This window comes from Taudactylus pleione, unplaced genomic scaffold (genome assembly GCF_031769625.1).
Source record: "Taudactylus pleione unplaced genomic scaffold, aTauple2 ptg000021l, whole genome shotgun sequence".
Taxonomy (NCBI): domain Eukaryota; kingdom Metazoa; phylum Chordata; class Amphibia; order Anura; family Myobatrachidae; genus Taudactylus; species Taudactylus pleione.
The window spans coordinates 10986293-11013826 of record NW_028284423.1 but is presented as its reverse complement, the minus strand read 5'-3'; the positions used below and the strand labels follow the sequence as shown (position 1 = coordinate 11013826).

Below are 27534 nucleotides of genomic sequence, written 5' to 3'. Positions count from 1 at the left end.
TTCAAGCACCTGTTACCACCCACATACGCCTCCTCCTGTCACTCAAAATAGCAGGCATTCGCTATTTAGCGAACAAACGATTTTCGGACGCACTGACTGGTTCACGCATGCATATTACGAACTGTACGCATGCGCAGTTGTGCAAACATCGCTCGGAACGAACGAGCGGCCGCTTACGAGCGGTTCTGAATCAGGCCGAGAGTTTGAGAACCACTGTATTAAAGGCTTTACTAAAGGCAAAATCGACTATAAAACCGAATCCTTACCAAAATTGACCATCAACCAAACATCAATACTTTCACATAGACCACTACAAGATTTTCTCATTTACTAACAGTCGGAATGAAAATTGAAATAAAAATCCCCAAATAAATAGACTATTAAAAACTGGGGATTTGTAGCTTCAAAACACCATTCTATTGGTAGGAACTTAGGCCCTCATTCAGACCCACTCGCGAGCGGCTGTCCACTCGCAAGTGGGTCGATGGTCCGCACTGCGCATGCGCACGATGGAGGGAGCTCCGTCGTGCGCATGCGCGAGACCCGACGAGCGAAGGACTTTCCTTCGCTCGGAGTGTCTCATCAAAGGAGGCGTGCTGTCGATGTTGACTGACAGCACGCTCCCTTTGGTGGGCGTGCCGGGGGCGTGCCTGCCAGACGGAGGCGTTCCCAAGGGAACGCCTACCATCTGAAGCCGGCCCCACTGACATCACTAGTGATGTCAGTGGGAGTGATTTTGGCTCTGATAGAGCCAAAATCACTCCTGGCCTTGCGGTTGAAAAACTCAACCGCAGGCTTTTGCTCGCAGTTTCGATGGTCGCGATGGTCAAGACCATCGCGACCATCATCCTGCACGCTCGTATATGCTGTGGGTGGTGACCCACAGCTATACGAGCGTCCAGGAGGATGCTCCATATTAATGGAGGTGGGCCCTGATTCAGAGCGAGCGCTCTGGTCAGAGCGTCCGGCTCTGAATCAGGGCCTTAATTATGATGCCTATAAAAGGAAACACAAGCATGTAGACATGTACGTTAACTACTGACAACAATTTCTGCTGCATAATTCCCATGACCCGTTCCTAATACTCCATCTCAACAGGGCCATATTGGATCTGACACAGCATCTGATGTCTGAAAACCGCTTCACACACTGGTGCTTCTCGCATTTTAAATGCCCAATAGAATTCACCGCCCCAACTGCTGCCTGCCACCTGGCCCGCTTTCTTCTTGCAGATGTGCGTTGGGCCCGGCGACCAAATGACTCCTCAGTTACACAATAAGGAGCTTACAAATGCACATTTCTCCTCAAAGTTAAACCTGACATGGCAGCCAGATTTAGTTTTGCCAGGATGAGGCTCCTGTCTGAATTGGAGTCCTGGCCCCCTGCCTCCTCCATCACACTATCCTCGCCAAATGGATCCCTCTCCTCCACCTCCCTATCCTCTCTTACATTACTCCTGGCAGCCTCCATAACAAATAGAAAAGAATACAAAACTACACTTAAAAACTAACACAAAACGTAAACACACTCAATCCCCAGGTGCACACACACAGAAACACTGACAAAGGCAAATTAAAAAAGTTACACAAGACAAAAAACAAGACAAACTTATAAATGACAATAACAATACAGAAATTGACAGGAAAAACCTCTCAGAAATCACTTTTTAAAAACCTACTGTATATGAAATCACCACTCCCTCCTCTCTCTCCACATAATGAGTTTCTCTAGATTACAATGTCTGTGGTATGTTCTGCCCAATAGGAGTGCATAAGGAAGTGTTTGTTGATTTTGTAGGTGAAATTGTAGGTGATTTTGGAAGTGATTTTGAAGTGCACATTCCAAATCGACCATTTTTACACTCTTAAATTGACCCACATCGCATTCGATTTTGAAATCGATTTCAAGATTGAATTTTAGCAAATGAGAGATTTGGCCACTGATTTACGCAGTCGATTTTGAGTCAATTTCAGTCGATTAAAACTGACATAAAACCACTTAAAAAAATCGACCATTAGTAAATATTCCTCATAGATTCAAGTCTTTTCTACCTTTCCTTCGGCTGCTTTCCATCAATGGATGTCCTAGTGACATCACAATATCACATCGCATAATTACCATACATTGGGCGGGATGCACTCGCGATGCAATGCATTCCGCCAGTCATCGCTTGCATGCTGGCGCCCGTAACGCCGGTATGCATCAAGATGCCCGCAAAAGACCGCTCTGTCGGTAAGAGCGGCCCTTTGCGATGGAGGGACTTCCGGGTCTAAGACACAGAAATCCCTCCAGCATCCTTCTGTGCATGCGCAGAAGGCCGCGCGTGCCGCGGGGGTTGCTGGGAGGGATCCGATTTGATCCCTCTAACAGCACTCTGCGGAAAAAAGCCCATAGGCTTCTATGGGTAACGCCGTCAGGAAGATGGCGTTACCCACCGCAACTAAGTCCCAGAGTGCATTGCACTTCAGGGCTTAGTGCATATGAGAAATGTGGTCAAACCCGCATTTTCAGGGTTTGACCGCATTTCTCCCCTTCCTGCATCTCGCCCATTATGTGTAAGGACAGTGCACCACCCATTAGAAGCGCACAGTGTTTACTGCTAAGCCTTCTTTAATAGCTCTTTATAGCCAGTGTCTGTTCTGATATAGTGGATCTGCAGAATGGTTGTGTATAAATGTCCCACTAACAACAGGCTTTAAAAACTGACACTTTCTCCTATGCAAGCATGTTATTATTACACATCCCAAAATGATATGCATGCCATAAAGTGTGCAGATTCAACTCCACTACCTAATATTCTATGTAGTAGTTATCACATAATAAGTATATTTTTTCCAGTAATTATTAAGATGATTGTTTAAATCACTGTTTTAACTAAGTTGCTATTTGATGTCATCTATGTTTATTTATATATATATATATATATAGCACCAATCAACATACAGTAAATCCAGTGAGTTTTCAGACACGTTATAATACTGTAGGTTTTCCTATCTTTCATTGCCAATCTCTACTATATAGAGTATGAAGGCACCAATCTTGTCCATACAAGCGTTAGGAAGCTCCTCATTGCCTGATTGATTCAGTACATCACCCTCTGTCCTTAGCAGGTAGCCAGACCTGTTTTGTTACTGCTGAAACAGTTTACCTACAGAACATAGGCATGCCGCATATCATTTTAATCAGCAAACTATTCCCATCGCTTTGCGAATAAGATGCATTGTTAGGAAAAAGGTGACAGGAAAAGACGCTATGCGCTACTGAGTCTAGAGGGACTGTTAAACGCGCAAGGAGGCTAGACACATTTATACAATGCTTCAATGAAAAACAATTGACAAAAAAATGATTTATGATTATTACTTTCTTGTACTGAGCATCAATAATGATTGATAAAGTAATGTCATTTTAGCAGATATGTTACCATTTATTTCACATACCTCCTAATGTGGGTTTGGGATGTGGGTGTGCGGGTACTTCTCCCTCTCTGGTTCACTGCCTGTACCATCAGCCTTCCAGTGCAACTCACTCTGCCCTGTTACAATACAACAAAAAGGAAATTATTTTCACGCATATAAACTGATAGAGAAAAGTGACATAAGATAGAAGGATGGATATTTCTAGTGTGAAATGGTCTAACAGTACACAGCATCCTATAAAGAAGGGGTCTCCCATTGTCCTCTGGTCACAGATACATTTCCAAGAGTAGAGGACACTTTATTTTCTATACATCAGGGGCACATTTCATTTATAGGAAGTTGCCCAAATTATAGAGGACAAATCACAATTTAGATACAGCTATGTTTGCATAGTCATACCAATAGAACACCATAGAAATAAACAGAAGTAAACCAAATTGCTATTATTCACCTTGTAAACTCATAAAACAGTATCATCACATATACAGCCCTACTTGTGTTGTAGTGTGTAACATGTACTGATATAAATACAATTAAGATGACATAGCTGGACACAACACAGGGGGGGATCTAGATTGTTCTTTTAGGGGGGGGGGCTATTAAATTATTGATAGTTATAATTTATATATGTTTATAGAGAATAAACAAAGTTTTAGCACCAGCAGACATCTCTCTGCTCCCCCTTTCCCCCTCTCTGTGTCCGTGGACAGAAGCGGCCATCTCCCTGCTCCCCCTCCCTCCCTCTGTGCGGGGGCAGAAGCGTCCATCTCCCTGCTCCCCCTCCCTATGACAGGGGGCAGTAGCGACCATCTCTCTGCTCCCCCTCCCTATGTCAGGGGACAGGAGCGGCCATCTCCCGGCTCTCCCTCCCTATGTCAGGGGGCAGAAGCAGCCATCTTCCGGCTCCCCCTCCCTATGTCAGGGGGCAGAAGCAGCCATCTTCCGGCTCCCCCTCCCTATGTCTGGGGGCAGCAGCAGGTGGGTAGGTACTGTAGGAGGCTGTAACTTGTTCCTGCACAGTGTTCCCAGGTGACAGCTTCTGATGAGTCCAGCCAGCAGCAGGGTGCGGGGAGATGGCTGTAATATCTCCCTCCCCGGCTCGCTAGTGAGTCACTGACACACACCCCCTTTACCATGAGGCCTTACAATAGACAATTACATGGCCCAGAGTGGGTACTGTTTTCATGAAGTGTAGGGACCAATTTAGTTTGCTGGGGGACACCCCCATTTCTGTTTTTTTTTTGTTTAGTTTGACCCCCCCCCCCTTTCATGCAGCTTCCACTTTGTTATGGTTGCTGTTTTGAGAGACAGCATTTGGAGGGCATGCTGGTTCCTATAGTGCTAATTGGAGGTTCCAGGGGTAACTCCCAGGTAAGCTGGCTCTCAATTTGGATGTATTTCTGTATGTGCCTTTACCATGAGGTCTTACAATAGACAATTACATGGCCCAGAGTGGGTACTGTTTTCATGAAGTGTAGGGACCACCAGTATCAGAGAAGCCATAAAGTTGGCCTGGTGCCTGCAAATGCATACAACAATATCTCTGAATTTCTATTACCATATAGTTTTCAAATATTGTTGCAGGTACAATTTAGTTTGCTGGGGGACACCCCCATTTTTTTTGTTTAGTATGACCCCTCCCTTTCATGCACCTGAAGTGTATTGCCAAATTGATTTGAGCAGCTTCCACTTTGTTACACAGCATGGCTACACTGCTCAAATTATGTCTACATCTAATGTATGCTGCAGTATGTACACAGTGTTTAGCCGCAGCACAGAAGTATCCTGAATATGAGGAATAGTGATTGTGGCTGATGGGCTTATGTGTCACAGGAAATGCAGACAACAAACAATAGAATTGTGCAAAACGTATCGTTCCAGAAAGCCTGTGAATGGCAGTAAGGGGCTGGTTCTGTTACACACAATTCCGGCTGCTTATGGAGTTGGGTTACAGTACGTGTGGGATAGACTATACATATCTAGATAAATGTACAGATATATTTTTCTGAAATATCCAAAAACCAGAAATAAAAATAAGTGGACTTATACGGTCATACTCTCACATATAGGGCCTAATTCTGAGTCGCACACACTGCCATAGTCAGACGCAGTGGTGCATTTTCTTTATTTCTGCGCATGAGTCCACAAGGTGTGCGCATGTGTCCACAATGTGTGCGCGCGGAGTCGGAGGGGTGACTGAGGCGCACAGGAGACGCACGGTCTTAGAAATGTGTTGATAATGTAGTGGGCATTTCTGGGCAGTGGCTTAGCGCATATGTAGATGGCTCATCTTATTGGCATGTTATGGGAGTGTGGCGGCCATATGAGTGAAAGACGCTAAACAGCTCACTTAGGCGGCCATATTTGGATGAAAAAAACTGCACCTGTCATAGGGCTGGTGCAAGTTTCTGTGGTGAGACCGATGGTGGCATCTCAATCGGCATTTCAGTGTCTACAGATGCTGCCAGTGGGCGTCTCAGTCCTCGCACAGTCAGATGCACGGATGTATACCTTGGAAGTACTTTGTAGCAGCAGTTGTATATAGTCGCAGATGGGCGACCGCCAATAGATGCAAACACAGACACCGCTGCATCTGACTCAGAGTCAGGCCCATGGTTAATATGAGGAGCTCTGCTGCACAAGGCAATGAAGAATGGCATATACGGGATATGGTTGAAAAAGGCAAAACATATATATACAGACTCCAAGGGGGAAATGTAACAGCCTGCGAGATTCCTGCAAGTCTGTCCCATGTTATAGAGTAGCAATCATTTAAACCTTTTAAATTATTGATGCATTAAAACCTTGTGCAGACTCCCCAGAATCTCGCAGGCTATTACATCCCCCCCCCCATGGATTTATTTTTTATGTATTTTAGTGAAATGTAAGAACTCTTCTCCAAATGAAAGAAAATCCCAGCATTCTAGATAAAAGATATCACAAAATATTCACAAACAATAGGTGGATGGGAGGAAAAGGTCCCAGTGAAGATTTTGGTGACCTTTTCTGTCCCCAGCTATCTCGCAGTCAGATTCAATGTTCCCTTGCAGCTTATAAAGTACTGTACTGCTTTATTCCAGGCGCTTTGGTCTCCAGGCGTCATACTGTGTTGTGTAAAGGACGGGGGAGCAGTGTGTAGGTTTGGGGTGGGAGGGTGACGGAATCTACAGAGGGATGTTCTCATTCTTTGTAGGAGGATTAGAATTCACTGGAAGTAACTTTAATTCCATTTTAGTGGAGGGGAAAAAACAGGGGCTGTTCTAATAAAGTGTAAAGCACCACTTGTTTTCATACATATAATTTGTATATTCAGTAATCAACCATTATTGCCTTTTAGCTGTGATTGCATCGCTTTATTTAAGGGAAAACATGAGAATTATATCAGGCACGTGCAGCTAAAGACAGCCGTTTCAACATGGTTATAACATGTACTGTATCTTGGGAACAGAGGGGCTGGGATGATCGCTGGAGCTGGGCAAATCAATGACGGCCATCCCCAGTTGACCTTTCCTAAATCCCTGAAACAAAAAGTGGAAAAGGAGCGAGGAACACTCCCAGCAGCCAGGGCCTGTAACCTAGCAGCGTCAGAAACACAACACAGGTCTCATGCTTGGATTAGTCTGTGCTGCAATGGCAAGAGTTTATTTGTTTAGAATATTATCATTTTGTGTTTTTATCTTGGCACATGTCTCTGCGCTGCTTAAGCAGACACAGATTGCACTGCAGCTGATCTGTAATAGAATATTCCCATCTCTCTTCTTTGCAAATGTATGTAACATACCTTAGGAATAATTTAATCCTTTTTCATTCTAACTGCGATCCAGAGATTTGGAATTAAAAAGAAAGTATGCTGCAGCCTGAACTGAAGCAGAGAAGGGATGTGAGAGGCTGTTAATACTGAGACATTATTAGGCGGATTTATTCAGAGTGAGATTAACATGATAGGGAATATTTACTAAAATGCTGTTAACCGGCGCTGGAACAGTAAAAAGTCCCATTGCCTGCTGGCGAAGTGGAACTGTCACGGAAACGGACACAGAACAAATTATATAATAGATTCTAGTACAGTCACAGCATTAATTACTTTTTCTAGACTGTGGGGGTCCAAGCAGTGGAGCCCTTATTTTTTGGAGATGAAGTTATTTATTTTACAAATCAGTTTAAATGAGTCACAATTTGCAAACACTAAATAACTTAAAACATTATCAAACTAGACCACGAACACAAAAAGAATCATTGCCATAATCATATGTATGATGGTTTCGGTTATGCAGGATCTATAAACTTTTCAGAACATTAATAGGTTTACTAAAGAACATAAGATAAAAAAACGTAAAGTGAAATGCATGAACAAGAATAGCTGTAGAAGTGTAAATAATAGTCGTAGCAGGACACTTGGGACAGATGTATAGAATTACAGATTACAGTGCAGGGACACAGGTTAGAAACTGCCTGATAGGATAATCTCAAATCTGATGGCAATAAAGTACAGTAAATAAAGCATAAAGTAAAAAATGGGTTTACTTTAATTGTCATTCTGTATAGAATATTTATAGGTATTTATTACATTATCTTATCATAACTAAAAACAACTGTTCTTCTATGTGACTATGGGCCTGATTCAGACTTGGGAATAAAGGCCCTGAATCAGAGCCAGACGCTCTGACAGAGCGCTCGCTCTGAATCAGGGCCGGCCCTCTGAATTTAAGAGCGGCCTCCTGGCCGCTCGCATAGCTGTGGGTGACCCACAGCTATAGCGAGCTGCAAAAATGATGGTCGCGATGGTCAAGACCATTGCGACCATCGGGCTTGCGATGAGACCCTTGCAGTAGGGTCTCATTGCCGCAAGCCCTGGAGTGCTTTTGGCTCTATCAGAGCCAAAAGCACTCCCTCTGACATCACTAGTGATGTCAGTGGGGCCGGCCCCAGACGGTAGGCGTTCCTATGGGAGCGCCTCCGTCTGGGCAGCCACGCCCCCGGCACGCCCCCTTTGGTGCGAGACCCATAATGACGGCATGGCCGTCGTTATTCGGGTCTCGCGCATGAACACGACGGAGCCGCCTCCGTCGTGCGCATGCGCACTTGGCCAACATCGACCCGCTTGCGAGCGCTCAGCGCTCGCAAGCGGATCTGAATCAGGCACAGAGTGAGATATCTCTCTCAACGGATCATCTTGGTAAAACCATGTTGCACTGCAGGTGGGGCGATTTAAAATGTGCAGAGAGATTTAGATTTGGGAGGAGTGTTTCCAAACTGACATGTAAATTGTAGAGTAATAATAAAGCTGTGCAGTATTTGTGGGCTACATGCAAAAGCAGCCAGTATTTACCCCACATGTCAATTTTTTTATATATTTACACCCTGCAATATGGTTTGTTCAGGTTCACAGTTGCGAGAGATATCTCACTCTATTCCCAAGTCTTAAACAGGCCCTATATCCACTGATTTATTTGTTATTCTACATGACATTATACAGTACCAGTAATTTTACCAGCTACAAAATATGATGGGGGAATTTATGTTGTGTGTTCTGTTACATTGGTCAATGAATTCTGTTTCAATTTAGAGGGCAAAGAACCTATGCAAAATGGAAGTACCACTACTCATCCTTTACAGGAAAAGTGTTTTATTAATTATATTGAAATGAAAAGACTCACACCCTGATTATGGAAAATTAGGATGTAGCTAAATTGGCAATTGTTTAGGATGAGTTCATGTCTGAATATGAGGAATGTGTTTGTCATGAGATGGGTTAGGTAACAATACCTGTGGGTTGGCAGCCATGATGGTGTAGTTTCCATCATCATCCAGGGAGGAGGCTGAGGTGTGAAGGGAACAGGTCCCATCAGGTTCTCTTTGGATCCTGTAGTGCTCACTCCTTTTAGAGATTTGTTTCCCATCTTTAAACCAATATATCTGTAGATACAGAGGCAGAGGAACATAAGATTATCACATAGCATTGTTAGCAAATGAAAACATACGCAGACATAACAGCTGAAGCACTAGGCAGCTGCACATATGACTCTTCTACAGTTTAACATATCAAACAAATGAACAAGTTGATCCAAAAGTTATTTTAAACAGCAAGAAAAATGGATTTAAGCATTGCCAAGAATGCTAATCTCTGAAAGGTTACAGGGCATCATGAATTTGCGGGCATCTCATGCATTCCACACAAACAGTATAAATGGCATGAAATCAGACTCAGGCATCTGTACTCCTTCAAAGACAAGCTTCCAGAAAGCAGTGCAATGGCTCCAACATGGCTGCGTCTTCATAAGCACAGTCTGGACATTACAGCCATGCAGATAATTCACTGATTGGCGGTCATGGTCATTACAGATTAAGGGGGCGATGAGCACACATTATATGCCTTCACACCTTAGGGATGATTTCATTCTGGAAACCAAATTCATTTTTAGTTTAGTGGGACTTCTGCAAAAGGCCACACAGTATTATAAGGCTACATTCACATATGTCTCTTTGCCCACAATGCATTCAATGAAGGCAAATTGTACTAACACAAAAAGAAAAATCATAGTAGTCATAGTGTAACCTCCCTCTGTAACTTCATATCAGGCAGCAGCAATTGCATTGCCTGTACATGCTCCATTACAGTTCCTATATCTGCCACTAGGGGCAGTTACTTTTGAAATGAATATGTTATTGTTAAACACACAATAGTTTTACAGTACGTACCATGCCTAAAATAAGTTTCCTTTCAAAAGTTAATGCATGGTGAAGCCTAACAAGGTGCTCTGTCCAAAAAGAGGTATAATTTCCATCTAAACTGGTTGCATCATATTAGTGTTGTCTAAACTAATGCAGGGTACACACGGGACGATCTGCACAACCAACGATATCGCTGAACGATTTCCCTGTAGTGCAGGACAAACGATATTGGGTGTACACACTGAAAGATATCTTTCAGTGAAGTCATTCTATCACATCTCTGAACAGGCAATTCTTGAATATATAGTCCAAATTGGTCTGCATGTACGGACGACCAAAGATATCGTTATCGTCCAGCGGGAGCCCGCATCGTTGGTCGTTCATTGTATACACATGGAACGATATGAACGATATATCGTTGAACGATATCGTTCATAGATATCGTCTCATGTGTATGCACCTTTACTCCATTGTAGACAGGTTAAACCAAGTATATTTAGTTCTAAATTAATTCACTGCTCTGGAATGTATATGTCATGATGTGATATGAGTATTACTGAAAGTACACGAAATGTCATACATATGTGTCTTCATTTTTATATTATCTTAGTTTATACATCCACAGTCAAACTGTAGTAATTGCAACTGTTATAATGCCAATGGTACAAGTTTGCAAACTAATTAACACAAAAAAAACTGTTAAAGAACAAAATGCCTGAAAGCAAGTAACCACACAAACAGCTATTGTTGCTTATCCTATTTTTTATATTATTATAATAAAAGAAGCCCAGATTTGACATGCGGTAACATAGGTTTCCATCCCGCTGGCCATGTGTCACTACTGTTGCTTTATAAAGACTATGAATCATGTAATTGGACAGAGACTAAAGTACAATAAATCCCACATCTCTGGAACTTAACTGTACCTTATAGGCCTGTGGCTGTGTGAGTACATGAATACACTGCCCTCTCATAGCTGATGCATTCTAGGTTTTTGAATCTGCAAAAAGACACTATTCAACAATAAAAACATGTAGATAAAATAATGTTCTGAATGATTGTGCTATTTAAAAGCACTTGTGTTCTGTATTCCTAGTATATGCCAGGAAAACTATGCACTTCACTGTGACAATAACTCTTAGGGGTAAATTTACTACAGTGAGAGTTTTTAGAAGTGGAGATGTTGCCCTAGCAACCAATCAGATTCTACTTAACATTTAACTAGCACCTTCTAGAAGATAATAACTAGAATCTGATTGGTTGTTATGGGCAACATCTCCACTTCTAAAAACTCTCACTTTAGTAAATTTAGTAAATTTACCCCCTACAGTCTTTTTTGGTATAATTGCTGTAGTTCCATGTACTAGGTTTGCTATAAAGGAAATATGCTGATTCTCTGTATGTGCTAAATATGCTTTTTTCCTTTTTTTACTTATTAAGTTAGATGCCATGCTCGCTTCTACAACTACTTTGCGTACGACTCAGTCAGGCCCTAGTGTGGCTGAACGAGCCCTCACTGTAAGGCTGAATAATATTGAAACGGTATAAATATACAAGCAGCTGATTTTTTCATTTAAGAACAGACCTGGGGATATATTACTATGGTTCGATTTCTGTTCGATTTTGCATTCGATTTTGGTAAAAAAAAATTTATGAATGGATTTACTAAAGGTCAAATCGAACAGAAAAAGTTTGAAATTATTTGAATTTCTGAAAAACAGCAATGTTTTCACATAGACAATAGGATCCCTTCATTTACTAACATTCGATTTGTAAATCGAATGAAAAACAAACTCAAACTCGAACTGCAAATCCCCAAATAGAAGAACTTCATGCATTAGATTTCAGCATGATCAGTTAGATTTCACACAGATATAAGCATACATCAGTGAAATGCATGCATGTATCTTACTGTAAAAAGCTTGTAAAGAGTTAATGTTTAAAAAAAAATGACGTTGGGTCCCCCACGTCAGGGATCCCCGGCCTGGGCTGACTAGTTGTCAGGGGTAATGTTAAGGCTGGGGAACCCGGTGATAGGGTTTCCCTGACTGTGACATTACCCCCCCCCCACCACTAGAAAGGGTCCGGTGCTGGTTGTGGAAATTACAGGAGAACCCTACGCATTTTCTCCCCTGCAATTCAAGAACCAGGATCTTATCTGAGCCTGGTGCTGGTTTTGCTAAGTACAGGGGAACCCTGCGGAATTTTTTCCCTGTACTTACACAACCAGGACTGGCTATGAAAAGTCCGGGGCTGGTTGTGTATTTAGGGGGGATCCCACGTCATTTAAAAACAAAACATTAACTCTTTACAAGCTTTTTACAGTAAGATACATGCATGCATCTCACTGATGTATGCATGTATCTGTGTCAAAACGAACTGCTCATGCTGAAGATGAAAGCATGAAGCAGTTGTATTCATTTGAAGTTCGTTTTGGAGTGGGATTTGCTGTTCGATTTGGACATGAACATGCAAAATCGAACAGCAAATCCCTTCTTAAACCGAAGCAAGATCGAAATCGAAAGCAAAATCCATTTTTAGTAAATTTGAGATTTGCTAAGGGATTTTGCTGTTCAAGTTCAATTCGATCTAAGGAGATTTCAGTGATTCATACAAATGAATCTCTAACGGAACTTTAGTAAATTTCCCCCCAAGTTTAGATGTCACTGTAGCATGTACATCTAATCCATATGCTTTGCTGTCACCTGTATGTTAAAAGGGCAACCTCTCTGTTATCCAATCTAAGATCCAGGGTTCCAACAGTAAATTTAATTTAAGTCATTACCTAGGAGACTGAAAGTCAATTACTAAGATTTAGATAATCTTCATTTACTCTGCTCCTTATGTTAGAGTGATAGAGGCAGAGAAGTTCCTCCCTCTTAAAATTGCCATCTGTAACACAGTCTAAATGACTTTCTGGCCAGATTTCATTGAGTATAAGTATTGGTTTATAATATATAGCTCAGTAATATACAGGTTTGATATATATCTATAACTAAAAGTGGTATTACAGAACTACGGGTCTGATCTTTCAATGTAATATAGATACACAATGATACTAACTAGTTGAATCTATTTACAACTATTTAGTGGAGTCACTGACCCAGAGATAGAAGCTTATGTCACTCATTACTCACTGTATTAACAAAGGAGCCCAAGGCAAATATTCAAAGAGATTTACTGAAGTAACAGGGAAAACAAAAATAGCAAAGTTAACGAATGAAGCAGCCATTATTAGACCTAAAATACTTTGTCCTATCTCCAAAGACAACTGCAACAAAAGGGCCCTCATTCATTAGAAAATAATTTATCACTGGGAGATTGAAGTGAATTTATTTCATTATAGAAGTGACTGGCCATTTAATACATGGAAATGACTATATAGTGCATATCATATATATAAATTTCATTGGCCTGTTTGTTTGATTGTCAGTTTGATTATGCATATGGACACCGCTGAACCATTTAGGATGAAACCAACGTGAGGTGGTCCAGTTAGAGTGTGCACTTGCATTTGTCTCTTTATGCTTTCAGCACTACAAGTCTCAGCAGGTAGCACCTCACATTGTGCTTAGGGTGTGCAATCTCCCCCTATGTATTTTGTACTGTTTGTTTGATTGTCAGTTTGATTATGCATTCGGACACCGCTGCACCGTGTAGGATGAAACCAACGTGAGGTGGTCCAGTTGGGGGGGTTTAGGGTCCCGTTGGTGTACGCTGGGCAGAATTTTGTGTCGGGGACGCTGGGAAGAACTTTGACCCGGGGAGCCTGTACTGGGCCTTCCATTGGATGGATTTAGATGAAAACTTCAGAGAGGGGTGGCAATTGGTCTAGGATACCTAATGCAGTGGTTGGGGTCCAGGTCGGACCTCTCGGCAGAGTGCACCGGGCAGAACTTTGACCCGGGGAGCCTGTTCAGACCGGGGAGCCTGTTCTGAGACTTCCACTGGATGGATGTGGACAAACACTTCAAAGAGTGGTAACATTGGATCCCAGAAGACATACTAGGGTGTTCAGGTCCTGGTCGGACCTCCAGCTGCTGTACGCTGGGCAGAACTTTGAACCGGGGAGCCTGTTCTGGACCTTCCACTCAATGGATTTCAATGAAAACTTCACAAAGGGGTGGCAACTGGTCTCGGATACTTAATGGAGTGATTGGAGTCTCGGTCGGACCTCACGGTGGAGTGCGATGGGCAGAACTTTGACCCAGGGAGCCAGTTCTGGGCCTTCCACTGGATGGATTTGGATGACATCATATAATAAACTTAATAACTTGAAGATTTAAAACTGGGCAACGCCGGGTACTTCAGCTAGTTGTAAATACATGTTTGTGGGCCATATTCTATTAAACTATATAGTACTGGAAAATTGATACATTCCTTAATTAGGATTATTGTCCTCCTTGGATGTTTCCATCTTCTATGTTATCATATGCATGTTAAAAATGAGAATAGAACTTGGATGTATATGTCTTAAAGAACCTTCTGTTTAGGTGAGTATGAACCCAGTGCAAACATGCAGAAGTTGCTGTAGATGATAGTGTGGGGGAGAAACAAGCCCCCCAAGAAAAAATTGGGGGAACTTGCCTAGAAGCACGCCCCCTATTATGGTATTGCACTCACACTAGACTAGCTAGACGCGGACATGTCATCTTTTTTCGCAGTTGCACTTATACCGACTGCCATGTTTCGAGCAACCATAGGGCAGCTCTAATGTCTGATGGTGCAACCAATGGTGCAACCTTTTACGCAAAATGGCGGATTTGCAATGCAGCCTGTGGGCGTTTCTGTACAAATCCCATTGACTGCGGCATTAACATAAAGACACAGTCATGCTGCATAAAAACACGCAGTCGTAATTGCATTAACGTCCACCTCTGAATCAGGCCCACTATCATCTACAGCAGCTTGTGCACGTTTGCACTGGGTCACACTCACCTAAACAGAAGACGTACTATACCATCCAAGTTTTATTCTCTTTTTACATACACATGAGAACATAGACGATAGAAACATTCACTTGAGCACATCCCACTAAGGACAATCATCTTAAATAAGGAAGTATAATTCTCCAGTTATGTATATATTGTGAGAGCGCCATTTACTGCATGTATGTATGTATACAGTATGTATTTTATTTTTGGTTTGTTTTATACTAAAATGTGAGAACATTTCTGATATGATAGGTGTAATGGTTGCTCCTTTGCGTCACCTTTAGAGACCCATTACATATCCTCAGAGCTGTAACTAGACTTTTTGCTGCCTTGTGCCAGAGAGAGCATTGCCCCCCACCCTCCCCATTTTTTTCATAGGACCATAAGATATTGCACCTGAAAAAGGGCCATGGCCTTATGGGGAAGGGCCAGGGAAGAAATAGGGGAGGCCAGGAGATGCTGGGGATGAAATAAGAGGAAGCTACAAGTAATGATAATAAACAGGAAAATTGACAGGCCCAAACAGCGCCCCCTGCCCTGCGGTGCCCTGTGCCATGGTACTGGCCGCACCACCCTAGTTACGGCCCTGCACATCATTTGTTCATGTACATGAAATAAATCTGACAGCTGATTTTACCTCAAGCTATTTTGAAATATGCAGCCAGTCATGAATAAATCTGATAAATGCACAAATATTTTGTCATCAAATGTGAAGTATTTTGGAAAAGCCCAAACTGCAGAAGGATGTAATCATGCTGATTAGTAATGCAGGATTTCTGTGCTTAAAAATAAACTTTCATTTGACTGTTTCATCCCACATAAGGCATGTTCAAAACCTGCGTGGATGCTGATAGTTTACTTCTGGAATGCCTAGCATATTATCTAATAAACATGTTGCTATGATACCGTTGCTGTGTCTGTAAATTGTGTATTTAAGCTGCAACCCGCCAACACTAATAATTTTCTCAAGTATAAGAAATATCCCTTTATGACATTCATTGATCTCAAGTTTCTTAAGCGTTATGTGGACTAAATAGAAGAAAGGTCCCATTCAGAGCGAGTAGAAATTCTAGGAACAATAAAGGGTGTATTTTCTCCCACACCACCTACTGAAATGTTGTTTCAAATAGAACATTAAACATTTGTTAAGGAGAACGGCCAATATAGTTTCCAAATACAACAAGAGTTGCAAATTAGAAAATTAATCCTACTAAAAAATAAGAGGGAGATTAATTAAACCATCTAATAAGGAGAAGTGGGGCATTGCCCAAAACAACCAATCCGATTTTCACTATCATTCAGTGGCATATCTATAATGGGTGCAGTGTGTGCGGGGCACACGGCCCCCGGGTCCAGGGGGGCCCCGCACCCCACACACTGCATCCATATTTTTTTAAAACTTACCTGTCCGAGATCCCGCGTCGGGTGTCACTGCTGCTCAGAACAGCGGAAAAATGGGCGCTGCGGCCATTTTTCCCGCGTTCTGCGCATGCGCAGTAGACTCCAGGCACACTCTAGTGCCCAGAGTCTACTAATGCTCCGGTGGCTGGCCAGCCGCGTCAGTCGGCTGCCAGCCACCAGGGAGAGAGGAGGGGGCCCCGCACGAGGAATGCACACAGGCCCCCTCCTCTCTTAAAATGCCCCTGCTATCATTCATCTAGTAAATACTATAAAATGATAGCTTGAATGTGATTGGTTTCTATGGGAAACGCCTTCACTTGTAATATAAATACAATTATGTGGCCGCTTTTTGTAGATTCAGTTGATGGATTGTTTTGAGCTTTGCAAAACTGTGATTTTTCTACATAATTAAATGACAGGATGGTAGTTTTTTTCATGATCTTTGTTCTTATGTATGTACAGTAACTGTATGCACGTGGTGCGGCTGTAACTTGTAATCAACACACATAATTTGGTCTGACTACATGTAAATTTCTTTTTTAATATTCACCTTTCATTTGTATGCGCTGCTCCTAGGTAAGAGTTCTTTTGTATGGGTGTTCGTTTTTGTGCGCTTTTGCCCATGCAGTTATGTCATAGTATGTTCCCCAGTTCAGCATACCACATCTATAACTCTGAATACGCTCATTGTGTTTGCGGCTTTTTCACACACCATGCGTTCACTTTCAGACACAAATCTAATTCAGAACCACAATGTGTTAGAGGGTAAACTGAGAGCATTACATGAAAAAAGCAGCAGGGGAGCCACGATCCTGGCCAGCTTTCAGTGCACCTGGATAGGACTGGATTGCAGGAATTATTTACAGTTTGTTTACCCTTACATCCACTGCAGAGCTGCTGGTGCTGGCCCCTATACCACTCTATATGCATGGAATGGATCGGAGATCCTCTCCTCCTCTCTACTGTTTCCTGCTGTCCCCTAATCTTCTCTGTATTATATAGTTGTCACAGCAATGCTCTGTGGTGCGTGAGATCAGGGCCGCCATCAGGGGGTGGGCTGCCGGGACTGGAGTCCTGGGCCCAGACACTTAGCAGAAAAGGGTGGGCCTGCTTCTAGCACCTGCTGCCACCACGCACCCACCCCGTTGTTTCTGCCATTTTTATTTTACGGAGTGCAGCAGCAGCAACACTACTGCTGTCTCCGTCAGTTTAGATTGAGACGTTGAGCTGGTGGGCACTAGGAACATGCATGCGCAGGCGCGGCAAAGCCCGGACTCAGCAGAGCAGAAGGCAGTGCTCTGAAGCCAGTATGTTTAAACGCGCTGCCGGCGGGCTGTGCCTGTTAGAGAAGGGGGAGGATCGACACACATCAGGGGCCTGGCTGGACACACATTAGGGGGCTGGTTGGACGCACATCAGGGACCTAGCTGGACACATATCAGGGGCCTGGTTGGACACACATAAAGGGCCTGGCTGGACATACATAAGGGGCCTGGCTGGACACACATAAGGGGCCTGGCTGGACACACATAAGGGGCCTGGCTGGACACACATAAGGGGCCTGGCTGGACACACATTAGGGGGCTGACTGGACACACATTAGGGGGCTGGCTCGACACACATAAAGGGCCTGGCTGGACACACATAAAGGGCCTGGCTGGACACACATTAGGGTGCTGGCTGGACACACATAAGAGGCCTGGTTGGACACACATAAGAGGCCTGGCTAGACACACAAAAGGGGGCTGGCTGGCTGGATGCACATAAGGGGAGGGCTGGCTGGACACAGAAGAGGGCAGGCTTGATATTTTTTGGCCAAATTTTTTTGTAGGAATAAGATAGCGGGGGAAGGTTGGGTGGGGGCCACAATTTCTGATGGCAGCCCTGGGTGAGATCATGTAGTGGGGAGGGGGGGGGGGGGGTTGCCGAGCTGAGTGTTTGTCCCAAGGTGACAGAAAGCCCAGCTTCATCCTGGGCCCTGGAAAATTGTATTATTTACATTTATCTAATTTTTTTTTTTTATCAAATTGTCTCCTGTATTGAGGCATATCAATTACAAGCATAAGAAATATCAATTATAATACATTCAATGGAAATTCATCATTATACATTTCTGAAACACATAACCAATATACTGTACATTAAGTTAGTCGATAATAATTATGGTGAGAACCCGAATCTATATGGACTACTCTTCCCCTGTCCATACCCATGTAACAAATATAAAATAAAGTTTCACTATGATTAAAATCCGCCATAGTCTAGTCAGCAGTGAGGGAAATTGCAGGGTCTTGGTATTATTTTTTTTATAGGCTTTAAATATCCCGAAATGAATAAAGGAAAGCCAATCACCAAGGTGACACTTCTTCTTCAAACACAGCAAAGTAAAACTACTGTGAAAAATTGCCTAACTTTAAAACAAAACCTAATTAACCCTTTCAGCAAAACTCAGTTTTCCCATCTTTGATCTGTTTAAAAGTTGATTGATAATATATATACAGTATATACAGAGAGAGAGTTCTATCACTTTTGAAGACACGTTGGCACTGGTTTACCATACCAGAGTAAACAATTACCAGCCTATAAACATGTCAGTATACAAAGAAATAATATCCTTGTGCTGAGCCTAATATTTGTAAATAATGAATCTTTGCCTGTACTGTGCATTATGGAAACAAATGCTGTATCATTTCTGCTGTAGCATGAGGATGGGAACAGATAGCTGAACTAGTAATATTTGAATCGTATGTGGCTATAGGGAATAATGTCACCTGCCTGTGACATAAATGGTCTCTTAAGTGGCTTTTTCTTATAGTAAACAACAGATTCACATATGTTTACGATTTCCTCCTGAATTATTTCCTTGTGCAGTAACTCATTACTCCGGCCTCTCTCCATCCAATGAATTGGTAATGGAACGTCAGGTTCCAGCTACATCTGTTTCTTCTAAACTATTCTGTTTGTATACTAACTAACTCCACTGATTAACTGTTCTAGCAAACTGCAGACCTATAGGACATACACTTAGCACAGAGATCCAAACTGCAACCCAGCTACAACACTTTACACTTCATGAAATCACAGGAGATATCAAACTGATACTAAAAATGTATGTCATGGTTTAATCCTGATGACACTGTTTACATCTGCTATACACGCAACACCTCAGTTTTAGCCCAGATACAACTAAATGCACACTTCTATAAAATGAATACCGATACCTTCACATCTCTTCATGTTTGACACCCTTTAAATCACAAGCAGACATATATGAGACAAAGAACTTGATAAGATACAGATGTAGCAGATGATTTATTCTTGCATCTGCACTGTGATTGAGGCTATATAGGGGGAAATGCAGTCTTCCAATGCAGAAACAATGCAAAGTAACAGAACAAGACCACAAGACAAGGACCATAATCTGTAATAAACCTACATGATCAAAGTATACAAATGACCGTTTATCGCACCATGGATTTTGCGACGTAGCCATGCTAAAACACTAATCCTAAGTACCAAGTATACTAGAAGTGAGCTAAGTAAAACTGAGGAAAAAGGAGCACATTGGAGGAAAAAGTACACAATCCAGATTAAACAGGCAAAAGGCAGGTCTGATACGAGTGATCTGCGCCATGCATCATTAAGCTTAAGCCTTTATACTGATTCCTTTGCGACAATCCTAAGTACCAAGTACACTTTTTGTGAACTAAGACGCAATATTGAGGAAAAAATTGCACAATGAAGGAAAAAGTAGCAAGAAAAAACAGCAAAGTTGCGGAAAAGGTATGCAACATGGGAATGTGCTAGTTGTCTCGCGCCATATGGTGCGAAAGTAATAGGTGTATGAGGACATCTGTAATAGTTCTTCATAAAATCAAATCTATAAAATCACCAAACAAAAAGTTAGTTTTTGTTTTCTTGGTTAAGGATTCTTTACAGTACTGGGCTAATGCTGACTTGGTCGCAATTGTGTTTAAAAGTGCCTGGGTAAATTGTGTTTACACAAAAACATGCGATGATACATATATGCTGAGTCACACGGATCTCAAGATCCATGCGGTTCAGCATACACTGTATTGCATGTGAATGTGTAAGCCTGCAGTGCTGCATTTCAATTTCGATTAAATACAGAGCAGCTGATTGGTCCGAGTGTTTGAAGCTACTGTGTATTGGTTAGTAGTGGTGAGACCCCACGTGGGATAAATCCATTCACCGTAACTACTCTGTATTAATGCAAAGCATGTCGTACTTACCCCACAGGGTTTTCTGTTTTCATCTGCAGTACAGGAGTTACACCTGCCCTTCAACAGCTACTATATATAGACGTGGCTCCTGACAGATGTATATGTGACTGTGTCCAGGTCAGCCGCATATTCGTGAACCCACCTTTACTGCACTTGGCAGGGAAGCATTAGTGTCAGGTACATACGGATCTGTATGTGCAATGCAAATTTTCCCCTATATCTAAGCATCAACAATGTAACATTATTATTATTTATTTTCTCATTAGTCAGAGAACAGCAACGATCTTATTTTTCACAAGGAAAGGGCTAATGAGTCCCAGTGATTTGTGAAATGCATTTATCTATGTGACCCATACACACATTAATTACATCTTAAAAAGCAGAAAGGAATTCCTTACCTTTGGCTTTGGGTTGCCAGTCACCTTGCATGTAAAAGTGGCTGGAGTTCCCTCAAAGATCTTGTAATGCCTCAGTTTTGTCTCAAACTGAGGGGGGGCGCTGTCCTCCACAAACTCATCATCATGTTCCACTTCATCATCTGATTCTTCTACAGGAGACCGTTCAAGGCGATACTCAATTTCACTAATGAGTCTCTGCTCAAAGCTGGACACTTTGTACTCCTACCAGAATAAGAATAAAAATGTAGGCTTAATCAGCTTGAAAGAATAATATCTAATTTCAGATCTACAGTCCTGGAACAGTCCTGAAATCAAATAAACAAAAGTGAAAAAGTACAAATTTCCAAGTCTCCAAACAGTAGATTGACAACTTAATTCAAATTCTATAATCACAAAATGACCATTATTGCTGAAAATGTAAAAACAAAAAGACAGCGATTTATTTCAGACAAAACATCACATATAATACTCACTGTAGACTATCAAACAGCTTCTGTTCTGCTCAAACAGAATTACAAAGACACAGTTATTGACCCCTACAGTTGTTACTACCACCTCACGTGTAAGTTTAGGTTTCTCTGGGGAGATGGTTGAAGGAAAATATTAGCCCGGTAAGAACTGAAGTATGAGTATTTATTGGCCTGTAAATGTTACGTGAGGAAAACTATTTTATAGTGTCCTCTGTCACTTCATGAGACCAAAGCTGTCTATGCAACACATACTTTTCATAGGAATAACTTGATCTTTAAGGCTTGTATTAAACTCCTGAGATGTTTAATATGTTTATTCTAAGCACATTTCTGAAGCTTTTCTGTATGTCAGACATTTTTTATAGAATTTTTTTAAGGTAAGGAATGAGCAAACAGACCTACTCTGAGAGTAACCTAACAACTATACTGATAGAGATCCCTGCAGTGCTTGATTAATATTTGCCATGTGTCCACTAAACAAATAACATGTCTCCTCAATCGTCCCTTACACAATAGTGGGCTTTAAAACGAAGGTGAGAGTACTTCCAGTGTCAGACAAGGGTCTTTCTTTTCCTACTTATGCACGGGAGAATACATCAGTAACTACACTGAATGCTGCCAGCTGTACTGTGTGGGTGCCAGTCACAAAGGAACTGTCATTGGGGCTTAACTATTAAACCATTAAAAACATGTTTAAAATGTTTCCATTGTTTGACTTATATTGAACAAAAGTAGCTCCTTAAGAGGCAGGATATATCAGCACTTGTACATGTTACATTCAGCGGGTGTCCTCCTCCCCATATGTGAGGGCAGGCCTGTGTTAGCTAGGTCTCACTTCATGTCTAAACTGGTCCCTGTTCAGTAAGTTGTTTATTGTTCTAGTTCTTGATACCTTGGGGCCAACACCACAGCATTGGTGTAAAAGATGAATAGCCATTTACTCTCTTGAATGGTGGAGTATGTGTAAAATTAAACAAATAGCCAATGTCTTGCATATCCTGTGTACCTGTTTATCTTGTTTCAATGATCTTGCTCCACAAATATAAACTTTGTTATGCCTAGTCTGCACATGGAACGTCCTCGCTCCACCCAACGTCTTCCCTTAGACCTGTGCTAACATCTGCACCCCTGTAAACACAGCCATCTTCCTCTATAAACCTATGTATCAGGTGAATTTAAAGACACGTGGGCAAATCGAGGCACACAACCGGACTAAAGTTGATTTTACCTTGAACTCAAAAGCTTTGCGCTTTGTAAATGACCTTCCAGTGTAGAATCTGTGGACTGGGCCCACGGGATCTCTCAATTGGGCATTATCTAACTGCTACCAACAAATGTATAATAGTCACCATTTCAGTAGGTATCATATAATGTATTAGATATCAGCTAAGTTCTGATATGATTTATCAGACATGAGAGGAGCTCGGGGTTTTATAATGACCATTAGAAATAAGGACAGATGTATTTTTTAATTCAATTGGAATCTTAACAAACTCTATTATATCATTCTCCTTGCCTGTGTCCATAGACATGTAACAAGAGATTAAAGTCAAACAGAATATGGTATGAAGATACCAATGCTACTTAGATATAAAGTGTAGTGAGAGCAAGTCATGTGGTCACCATTGGAGGGACTGTCAATGTAATCCCTCTCACACATGGATAGAACTATGTTGCATGCACATCTGCCAGACACCTGCTTCTGCATATGGCACCAAGTTCCCACAATATTACCTATTAAGTCATATATACAGTATCTTCTATTATTTTCTGTGTTATGTTCAAGATACATGTTTGATAAAACAAATGCAATTCATTGGCGACTAGCTTACATGGTTGTTGTATTTACATGGTACTTTACAGTTTACACTCTTCTAAGTCAATTAAGGAGCTAAGAATGTACTTCTGCGGTGTGTGAAATTGTTTCACTGCAAAATATTCTCAATTTGTCTACAGTCTCTGACTACTATGCAGAGTAGCACGTCGGTACATATATCACATAGGGTTTAGAGAAAATGTCACTCAATAAACCTGGAGAATTGGCAGAGAAGCCTATGACTTCATGGAAAAGGTATTTTTAAATGTGCAAATAAGTAATTCTAACTCACCTCATTACACTATTTATGGGTTAGACATTTCAGGTGATAAACTATGTTGCTTTTGGTAGTGACGTCCTTGTGTACCTTGGAATATCCCGGGACTTTGCATTATTGAGGGGATTTCCTTTTTTGATCATTGAACTGTGTTAAATGAAATACAATTTCTTAACTCTTCCCCTTCTAATCCCTCTTTCTGCAGCAACAAGTATGAGATGTATGAAACCTAAAGGACAAGTGTAAAAGTTGCCCACATAGCAACCAATCAGATCCTAACTATAATTTTAATATGTACTAGACAAATGATAGGTAGAATCTGATTGGTTGCTATGGGAAACTTCCCCACCGCTTTAGGTTTCATACATCTCCCCCTAAATGTTAGATATCGCTAAACGCAAAAACTGTAATTTGGTCATTTAATTTACAAAGATTGACATGAAGCATATTTACATAACACAAGTACTTGTTTATCCATAAATGTGTTGGACTCTATGGGGGAGATTTAATCCAGTTGGAGTTGCCTCGCACATACTTTTACTGCGGCAAATGTGCCGATGCCAATTAAATTAGATAGCTCCACAATGAGAATCACTCCTGGAAAAGGGCTTAATATCTCTAATCTGTACTTGCAACTCATACTTAGCTGAATATTCACCCTTGGAAAATGTACAAACCCATATTATATGGGCGCTGCGCCTTTCCTGGTAGAGTAAATACGGGTTGATTTAACATGATGATATTTAAGGGCATTTAGTGATTGTAAATGAAGTTGTGGCACCATGCAATTAATACTTTTAATAGCATGCGTGACGGACACATAGTTATGTCTTGTTCACATAGGTATTTTGCAGTAAGGTTTTCTTTCAGTTCACTTTTCTCTTAACATAGGGAACCAAATACACATTATATAATGTGACACAAAACACAAAAGCATAAGTCGTACATAAACCGCAGAGCATAAGACTGTAGACTGTTTAGTGAGAGTAAAGATAAGTACAAGTGCAGATATGAAAGACAGGGAAATAGTAACCTTCTGCATGTCAAGAGGGTTCTCTACAGAGGCATCGAGAGAGGCAACTTCCTGCAAAGGTAGAAAAGAAGGTGAAAGCTGGTAGCAAGGATATAGTTATCACATCACTATGTGGTCTTTGTCTTTGTGCTGCTCTCCAGCATAAGGGCATCAAATATATAGTTATCACATCACTATGTGGTCTTTGTCTTTGTGCTGCTCTCCAGCATAAGGGCATCAAATATATAGTTATCACATCACTATGTGGTCTTTGTCTTTGTGCTGCTCTCCAGCATAAGGGCATCAAATATATAGTTATCACATCACTATGTGGTCTTTGTCTTTGTGCTGCTCTCCAGCATAAGGGCATCAAACTTAAATCCTTTCATGGCAATTTTGTTTAAAATGAGCCCATTGACTACTCACAATGGAGACTTTTTTTTCAGTCTGAAGCAATATTCAGGTCACTAAAAGCTAGTGACATTTTTGAGGCACAGGTTCCCAGTGCAATGATGTAGCTGACTCCTGAGGCCCAGCAAACCCTCTCTTTTATAACGCAGTACGCTTTGATTTGTGTAGGTGTGCCCTGTATTGGCTGCACATGTGAGTGAGGATGTTCCTTGTCAAGTACAGAGGGAACCTTTGTGACGTGACATTATTGAAATGAGATAAAAGGGTGGAGAGGGTACAGATGTTGGATCTTATTCTGTATTATTAATGGGACACATTTTGCACTCTGGCAAAGAATGAGTGTGTAGGTAAACAGACCACAATGCCAAAAAACAAATCTTCAAACACACAAAAGTGACACTTATAACAGAGGCAGTCCTGCTGTCCCCTCACTGTCATGATTTAGTTATGCCAGAAGTGAGAATAAACCCATTTTAGGGGAAATAGTGAAAAATGCAATTAATGAAAGGAGATCAATGAGAGGTAGGTCCTGGGTATGATGTTTAGATGCTTGCAGTGCGCCCCTAGAGACTATTCTTCCTCTCCACACACCGGGGCGCACTTTCATTTGCAGAGGTGGCTCCCAAGACTTATACTCCTTTAAGACTGATGACCCAGGAAATGCAGATTAATCAACCCGTAAATTTCCAGGGTCCCAGTCCCCTACCTTGGTACAGAGCAGGGTCGTGAACATCGATTTGGGTCGTCTGCACTCACACACAGCAAAAACCCAGGGTATGAAAATAGTGTAAGTGAATCTTTACTCACCAGTACATTGTATAATGACAGCTCCATACTAAACCATTATGCTAGTGTTAAGGGTGTCAGAATGTTTATTTAGTTGTTGTAGTCCAATGCTGAATCCCAATCATTTTAAATTTAAAATCCTAATAGTCTACAAGCTAACTATTTACACTGACATTGACACTACTGGTCAAAGGTTTTAGAACATCTTCTTTTTTCCAGTTTTAATTGAAATTGAAGTGATTCAAGTCCAGTGAATAACCAGAAATGATATAAAGGTAAGTGGTAAACTGATAGAGGTAAAAAAAAAAAAAAGTAAAAACTGAAAAATAATGTAAATTTCAGAGTTATAATTAAAGATCTTTTTCAGGGAACAAGTAATGGGTTAAGAACTTACAGCTACAGCTATTTTGCAGCAATGAAAAATAGGCCATGAAGCACTGACAGTGATCTACTGAATGTCTAATGGACTGAAGAAACACAATTTTAAGCCTTTGGTTCAACATGCAGGTTTTGTATGCCGTCGAGTAGGCGAAAGAATGGTTCTTCAGTTTGTGGGGCTTAACGCTGCTTCCTGGCATAAACTTAAAAGGTCAATGTTTTTAATAGTAAAATACCTCATGTTTTCCTATTAAATAGCACTGCCCTTTTATATTTCAGGTTTAAACAAGGTGGGAAGCGGTAGCTTATTCAGTAAATAAACTCCTATGACACCAAGGGGTGTAGCAGTGAAAAGCCCTTTATCAGTGATAACAGGGCTTTTCACTGCTTTCTCCAATTCATAGAAGGGGTTACCGTGGAAAAATCTGAGATTTCTCCAATGGTGCCCCCGATTGGTATACACATTGTTTCCCCATACGGTAGTATGTGGAGAGTGATTCATAGAAGCACAGAAAGCTCAGCTTTCCACTTCGCTTCAAAACATTTATTTCGCCATCTCAGGGTGTTGGTGACAGCCTCCTGAGAGGAGAAAAGCAGGGAAGACTGCCATCGACCCGCCTCCGCCCTTGTACTCTCCTGCTGACCAATCAGAGGAGCCCCAAGTAGAGAGTGGCAGAGTAAAATAACTACACTGCCTGCTCACTGTGTGATAGGGAATCATGTTATCACCCCCACTCCTTCCCAGCCACCGCTGCTATGCAGGGCCGGCTCCAGGGTTTGGAGAACCCTCTGCCGGCCCTCGAGATGGCGCCCTAACATCACACGCGTCGAAGCTGCGCGCGCCCAAATTTGGGGGCATGGCCTAATTACCATAGGCCATGCCCCCTATGTGACATTATTTGGAGGCGTGCCCGCATGGCACGCCTCCAAATAACGTCAGGCTGGGGGTAAAGCCCAGCACTCCGTCACTGGCTGGGCTTTCCCCAGCCTCTCCCATCAGTGAATGGTTACAGCGCGCATGCGCGCGGCATCCATTGACTCTCCAGGGTCCGGAACCGCCGCACAGCTGCGGCGGTGGGGGTCCCCAGCCTCTCGATTTGACCAGCCGCGGACCGATGTCCCGCTGAAATCGGGATGCTGGGGAGGGGTGCCGCCCCTCTACGGGTGGCGCCCCTGTGCGACCGCACTGGTCGAACACCCCTAGAGCCGGCCCTGCTGCTATGCCTCTCATCCCTGCTGCTTCCTCCCGCCCCTTCCTTACACATGTCGTTTGTGGATGGATGTACCGGATCTTAAAAAATCCAGCTGATTCAGCCCCC

At 42.0% G+C, this 27534-nt stretch overlaps 1 protein-coding gene across 3 annotated transcripts in view; it reads right to left on the bottom strand.

Moving 5' to 3' along the window:
- The window catches only part of PALLD (palladin, cytoskeletal associated protein), a 405467-nt gene that overhangs the window by 25022 nt on the left and 352911 nt on the right, over positions 1–27534 (bottom strand). For 2 of the 3 annotated variants that reach the window (XM_088448442.1, XM_088448444.1), the window contains 4 exons: positions 24662–24712; positions 21066–21287; positions 9183–9332; positions 3438–3532 (listed from right to left, as the gene is read on the bottom strand). In XM_088448442.1, the coding sequence (XP_088304568.1) occupies positions 3438–3532; positions 9183–9332; positions 21066–21287; positions 24662–24712 (518 nt within the window). The remainder of the gene's footprint in view (positions 1–3437; positions 3533–9182; positions 9333–21065; positions 21288–24661; positions 24713–27534) is intronic. The other variant, XM_088448443.1, reaches the window with a different exon arrangement.